Source organism: Bombus bifarius, unplaced genomic scaffold, assembly GCF_011952205.1.
Source record: "Bombus bifarius isolate JDL3187 unplaced genomic scaffold, Bbif_JDL3187 scf7180000008199, whole genome shotgun sequence".
Taxonomy (NCBI): domain Eukaryota; kingdom Metazoa; phylum Arthropoda; class Insecta; order Hymenoptera; family Apidae; genus Bombus; species Bombus bifarius.
In genome coordinates, this window is record NW_022884505.1 from 1,890,381 (window position 1) to 1,897,426 (window position 7,046).

General features: G+C 36.8%; 1 protein-coding gene across 4 annotated transcripts; it reads left to right on the plus strand.

Annotated features, from left to right (window-relative positions):
• Window positions 1-330: 330 nt before the first annotated feature.
• LOC117210189 (prisilkin-39-like) lies at window positions 331-6,567 on the plus strand. Of its 4 annotated transcripts, none has more exons than XM_033452959.1 (4): window positions 331-512; window positions 2,570-2,720; window positions 4,717-4,930; window positions 5,924-6,567. In XM_033452959.1, exons 1-4 carry the CDS (start codon window positions 492-494, stop codon window positions 6,318-6,320), a joined length of 783 nt encoding a protein of 260 aa, XP_033308850.1. In that variant the 5' UTR covers window positions 331-491; the 3' UTR covers window positions 6,321-6,567. The 4 variants fall into 4 exon arrangements, with proteins under 4 accessions (XP_033308850.1, XP_033308851.1, XP_033308853.1 ...); XM_033452960.1 differs by having other exon boundaries at window positions 356-512; window positions 2,576-2,720; XM_033452962.1 differs by having other exon boundaries at window positions 356-512; window positions 2,576-2,720; window positions 4,732-4,930.
• The last annotated feature ends 479 nt before the right edge of the window (window positions 6,568-7,046 follow it).

Here is a 7,046-nt window from a genome sequence, read left to right on the forward strand (position 1 = left end):
TCGTCAGCCTCGACACGATATCAAGACACGAAGGGATACAATCAACGAGTCACCAGGTGTCTCGTTCCTTCTCTGTAGACGTTCGAAGATGCTTCACCGTGCTCTTCTATCGATCTTGAACTACTTACTGGAAGTCGAAGGATCCGCGTCCTCCTGGCGGGATGACGTAGCCGAAACCGAAGGATTATCGCGAATGTTAGGTGCTCGGAAAGACGGAAACGCGGTTTCCCATGAATCGGGTTAGTTGCGGGCGTGTCATGCGGAATACCGGCTGCTTTTCTACAGCGGCCTTGTCAACGTCGTCGTCTCCTGAGTAAGGATCCAGCTTAAACAAACCAAGACCCAGCCAAGAAAATGAGGAGGGGCACGCGAAACAGGCGTATATAGAGGTTTCCAGCCATGTCGTTCGACCATAGCACATCCACGTTTCGTCCAAGTCAGGGTATTTTTTGTGTAAACGAGCGTTCCTCGTTCGACCAACGACAGGGAAAATGAGAATCCTCCATTCCCTCGTAAGTATTAGCATCGATCGGTTCTCGTGTCTTTTGGGATTGAATTTCCGTTTGGAATTGGAATTGGGTTCTTGTTAATGGAGATCCGTCCCTCCGGCCAAGTATGTATCATAATTGAAATCTACGATCGAATTGTTTTAAACAATACTCGGTATTTCGTATGTTTTTTTTAAATTCTCTGCCATCTACTATCGATGATCGTGCCAGGTATACGTTGGAAGAAATTACTGCGAATTGGAAAGTTCCTTTCAGAATTTTATATCGTTTTGTTCCTCGTAGCGAATTTTTCTTGCTTCCTGATCTAAGGATTTTAAACGTTTACTTACTTTTATTTCAAAAATCGTCGCTAACTCTTGAATCTTTTAATATTTAGAAATGAGATGTACCTGTATGCGAATTTGTGGTAGGAGGAAATATTATAGATTTTGAAGATGATCATGTGTAAAAAAAAAAGGAAAACTCGTATGATAGAGACGTGGATTTTCTATTATTTCGAATTTTCTATTTGAAATTTTCACTTATTTCTGTCACCACGCAAGTGTCGTGTACATAACCCAGAGGAAACGGTTCTATTTCTTTTCTTAACATCCGATCGCTGTTCTCTGTCAATATTTGCAATTAGTGGAAAGGGAAGTGAGCGGACTTTAGATAAAAGGGAAAAAATCCAGTGGAACAATTTTTTAACATTGTATCTGTTACAAGTTTAGAAAGAACATGGTAGAAAATTCTTTGAAAAAATGTACGCCTAACTTTTCCAACAGTTTTTTCTATTTTTGTTAGTGATACTACCTGCAGTTACAAATACTGCACTATAAGCTGTACCATTTAACAAAGCATTAAAAACTACAAGCTTCTTTTTCTGCCACTTTGTTGATAAATACTTTTACAGTTCGTTGTTTTACAAAAGATTATTGTTCAATTGCTGAACGAATCTCGCTAGATAAAAGAGCACATGTCACGTAATACGTACGTATGTTCTACCTACAAACAGGTAGTAAAGACTGACAGTGATGATTCATTATTGCAATGCAATCGCCCTTAATTTATCTGTCGACGAAACAATTGACTGTATCGTCGTAAAACTAGCCATAATTTCATAAGTATAATAACATTTATTACGAAAACACTAGTCGTTTTCTCATCTGCTAAAAATAAATAATTTTCACTTGCTAACATGATATTCCACATGATATTCTTGTTATAAATCTATTTTTCAATATTTCATGAAATAGGATAATGTCGTTAATAAGTAAAGTTTCCCTATTAGATGATATTTCTGTACATCGATTACATTTATGTGTTGTATTTACGTGCGTCTAATTGCCGTGTTAAAATTCCTGCAAATGAACGTAATAATTTATATTTCTGCTACGCAAATTTCGTTGTACGCAAATGCACGGTGTCATTCGTTAAAACATCAATAGAGAAGTTCCGCGCGGAAACCGCTGAAAATTTGAAAAAAAAAAATCATTCTGACGAATTTATCGAGCTGCTACTTTCTATCCGATGAAATATGTTGCAAAGCTGAACATTTTGAACAACTTTTTCCTATGCGTATAACCGACGGTCGGCCACGTTTTTCGAGTTACGAACGTGCAGAAATATTTCGCTGCTTTAGTTTCCAAGCTGGATTGGATTAATAGTAATAAGTAATAATTAATAATAATAAATCAAATAGTAATAAGCGGCCGGTACTGCTTATGTTAGGTGATATCGATTAATATTGCTATTATGTCGATCCAACTTGAAAGCTAAGGCAAACAGCTGCGCCGGTTATGTGTATTTATATTTAAAAATCATCAAACTGGGGCTGTTCGACAAGTTTCTCAAAATGTTGGTGATGTTTCAATTTTCTGCAGTTTCCGCATAAAATCATTGGAGTCGTGACGTTCGTTTATTGATATTCTGTCTTAATGAATGACACTCTTTTCGCGAGTACCCATCGCTTTGCATATAATGAAATGTAGCTTACGCGATCTATTTTTAACATCTACAGTATTCGTTTTAGTGGCGTATTGCATGTTTGTTCATCACGCTAATCAATATTGTATCCTCAATTTCAGATATTATTTCTCGGTTGTTTATTTGCACTGGGCAGCGGTGCCATTGAATCGTCGGAACCAAAATTAAGCAGCAAATTAACACCGGTGAACAGTCCATCGTACGAGAATAACATCAAAGATTTAACAGCGTCTGCGAGCGATCGAAGTAAGTGTTGTTACAGTAAATTCTCGTGCACTTACATAGACGAATCGGTATGTAAATCTTGAAAACAGAATTTTTGTCCTAACCAAATTATAAATTTATTATGTCTATTTTATTAGTAAGTTTTCTATTAATTTATTATTACTCGGTTCTTCTACTAATTTATTTCGTTATAGACGATTACGTTTTGTGACTCGTTTTAAACAAAATTTCGAATGGCTTACGTTAATTAAGCGATCGTTCCTAGAATTCTACTTTTTTTTATCTCGTTCCATGATACGTAGAAGCGTAATTGCAAAAAAAAGAGAAGAAAGAAAGAAAAAAAATAGAAAAGAAGCATAAAGGAAGACTAGCGTTATTTAGTGCATTCAAAGAAGGATACTCGTAACTGCATAATTACAAGAGCCCCGTGGTTTTGTCGTCGTTGCGGCGAAATTACGACTGTTTCTAGGCATGATCGATCGTTATCCAACCTTTTCAACGTATTAAATAAGTGTGTCACTACCGTTCCCACGATCGAGCACTTCAAATGGTTTTCATTGTAAAAAACTGACATTCGATATAATAACATGCTAATCCGACGAGACTAGTCGAAGGTCCTTCGACAGTTGGCGGCGTCTTTTCTAACGACGGCGCCGTGTTCTGCATTAGATCATTGATATAATGACTCACGTAACGGAACAACAGAATCTGCATACGCGACGCGTGCGTGTTTCCAATTATTCGAATACTGCAGCGATGTCAGTTGATTTTTCATTTGATTTCATTTCGATTCGCGATAGCAAGCAAGTTTTATTATTTCTGCGTGAGAAAGGAAGAAAGAAACATAAAGACGAAGAAGTTGAAGAATCGATTGAATTAAATTGATCCTGTCTATTTGTTAAAATATCATTTACATCGAATCTGTGAATATCCACTTTCCAATGAAAATGATTATTGCGATACAACTGCAGGTCAAATCAAAGGATTACGACGAATCTCTTGACCTCCGTTTCCGTGCAATAATTACCGATGTTTTTAATTAGCTACAATAAGATTTATAATTGTGAATGCTCGTAAAATATTCTATGGAAATTCAGTGAACGATACTTGAATGAAACGTTAATATTGCAAGATCTTTCGTTCAAAATCTAATTGTTAATTGCCGTAGATGCGCGTAATTATAGACACACGGGCCATGGCATTCATATTCATAAATCATAGTACGCTGATTCTGAATTCAGGGGACGGCGTTTTCATCAATTGCAACTAATTGAATTTAAACGCGATTTAATTTGCAAATCTTGTTCCGTGGACATTGCGCGGTAATTGATGATTCATAAACTCATCATTCAACATCGCGTCATTTCCGCCACCATAAAACGGTGTGGATGAATGACGTGTATGTGTGAAAAAGCGTTCTACCATTCACTAGCATTCGCCAAGGTTCTACTGATTATCTATTCTTCTGTTCACACTGTGAGCCATAAAGTAATCTTCTCGATTCATACATGTTTTTCATTGCTCTTCAAAGTGTAATCAAACAATTGTAAATCACGACATCGCTGATAACATCTCTTTCTCTCTCTCTCTCTTTCAATATCATTTATTTGAGAAACTTTTGTACTTTCGAGGATTTTTGCAGTCGACGAATTCTGACGGGATTTTCGTTTAGGAATTTCCAAGTATTTCATAACAATCGACCTCAATTTCCTTATAAATTACAGTAATTCGCATAACCATTCTCTTGCCGTCTCGAGTGTTCATCATTTGCATGTAAATCCTTCGAAATCAATAGCTTTTTGTCGTCGATTGTAGTTAACACGAACGATCGATTATCGAATAAATATGAAACACGCGCATATAGGCGCATATAGACACATGAACACGTTTATATTTTTATTAATTTTTCGACACGAGTACGGAGATTATTATTAAAAAATTCCAAATTTCTTATCGACGAGGATGTATCAGTGATCGATTAACGCTACTCCTTCGAAAACGTGGATTTTCTTAAAAGTTCCATTGGTTCCAGCGTTTCACCTTAGCAAAGAGTACGGTCAACCTACAGGATACGGTGGAGGCGGACCATATGGAAGTTATCTTGGTGGTTCGATTTATGGTCCTGGCACGGTATATCGTGGGACAGGCTTGAGCTCGGGATATCTAAATCCAGGCTATAGAGGCTATCCAGTGGGTGGGCCAAGTGGAATTATCGGGGGCGGCCATATAGGGTGAGGTTTCAGCACAATTCATAAATCTGTCACGTGGCTGACTTTTTAAGAAAGTGGTTTGTATAGTATGAATAAATTCGTAACGAGGATGTGTTAGGAAGAATTTGCAATAACTTATTAACATAACAAAAGAGTCGCGGTCGAGAACGTAGCAGTTCTTCCCGTTTACTCTCGATTCGAAAGTTTATTCGATGCATCTTCGAATTTCCTGAAATTTATATTTAACGCGTATCTTTGATACCGTATTATTTAATATCTAAATTATTGAATTTCATTCGCAATATCCCACATTTTATACGTCACACAACCGTAGGCCAATACTCGAAGATATTTAACATTTTTTCCAATATACAAGGTACGGACAAATAACGTGTAAAGGCGACCACGATATGATTTTTGAGAAAATCGAGTTTGAAAATTTATCGAGTATAGTTGAACACGGTTAATCGCAAACTGGAGGCGACTAACTAAATAATCTACAGGAGGATCATTCTACGTGTGAAAGTAAATTGAAAATGTAGAATAAGATTTTTTCTCAACACGCCTCCGTGAAAAAAATATTTGAAAATTTACTAAGCGGATTCTTAACTAAACACGTCCAAACTCCACTTTCTCGGAAATAAAGCCTCACACGGGAAAATTTTATTCTACACTTTCGATTTGTTTTCGCGCGTAGAACGATCTGTCGATTATTTAGCCTTGCCCAGTCTCGAACTAATCAATGTTCAAGTACACTGGATAAATTTTCAAATTTAGTTTTTTCGAAAGCTAAGCCGAGAATGAACAAATGTTATTCTATATTTCTTCCTTATTTTTTCCACGAGCAATTTCGATCAGATCCTCCTATGAATATTTTCCCAAGTAATACGTGGTCCTATTAAAAAAGCGTAAACGCGACAGTTTAACGGCACTGATTTTGATCGATAGCGTGCGCCACGTTATTTCTCTTCGCTCCAGCTAACGATTCAAGATTTTTTAATCTTTTGATACCAGGTACGGCTATTACGGAAACATTGGGTACAATCCGGGATATAGAGGCTACGGATACGGTGGTTACGGAGGTTACGGAGGATATGGTGGAAACACATTAGGGGGCTATGCTGGGTATGGCAGTGGATATGCTTCAGGTGGTTACGGTTCTGGTACCTACGACGATGGATACTATGGATATGGTGGACGCGATAGTTACGGACGTTACGGTGGATTAGATGGTTATGGACGTTACGGTGGATTAGATGGGTATGGTTATGGGTATGGAACTGGATATAGTGGGTACGGAGGATCGAATTATGGATCCTCGTATAACGTAAGAAGCAACTACGATCCGTATCGCAGCACCAATTATGGAAGCTACGTTGGTAATCCATCGGGATACAGAGGCTACTCTTAAGTAGAACGAGGAGTATCGTAGTTTACAATACATTTTGCCTTTTTAACAAAGGATGCAGTGCAATCATTACAGCAGTATTTGCCAATACTGGGTTTAACTGTGTATGTGGCGTGCGAAGTTTCATTAATATTAATATTAGCTATTAATCTGTATTAACATTGGTAGATTGTCATTTTGTATTATTATGATTGATATTTCGTGAATAATGTATATGATAATAATAAATACAGATCGGTTATTAAAGCTACCTATCCATTTATTCGTGGAGAGTAGGGAGGCAATTTTTTTGTTTTTCAATGTATTTGTCTTTTTTACAATTGAAGGATGTTAATGGTCTTCGTTTAAATAAGATCGATTTAGGATGTTTGATGATTAGTTTTATTTAGGCAAAAATGCATGATTCATGCTTATAAGGAACATTGGATGAACGTAATATCGATATGTACAATTATGTATAATTTATTGAAAATTTCGTCGACCACTATGCTACGGAAGAAGACATACACTACGTATCTTATAGCCAATGTACAAATAGAATTATTTTGTTAAGATATCGAGCATGTACAGTTAAATACGAAGTTTAATTAATTATTCGCGTGAAGTATTCCACGTACCTTAAACCCTACACTTTTTGGAAAAAGATTGATCCTTAAGAATTTGTCTATCCGTGGCGACAGTTCTGTACGTGCTCAATAAAAATTATAGTACGTATTAGCACTTGTACGA

What these genes read in the sequence shown, in the direction of transcription:
- LOC117210189 (XM_033452959.1), top strand. Translation starts at nt 492, where the DNA reads ATGAGAATCCTCCATTCCCTC. An exon ending in AGCGTCTGCGAGCGATCGAA is followed by an intron (nt 2,721 to 4,716) that starts GTAAGTGTTGTT and finishes TTTTCTTAAAAG; the next exon opens with TTCCATTGGTTCCAGCGTTT. An exon ending in ATCGGGGGCGGCCATATAGG is followed by an intron (nt 4,931 to 5,923) that starts GTGAGGTTTCAG and finishes TTTTGATACCAG; the next exon opens with GTACGGCTATTACGGAAACA.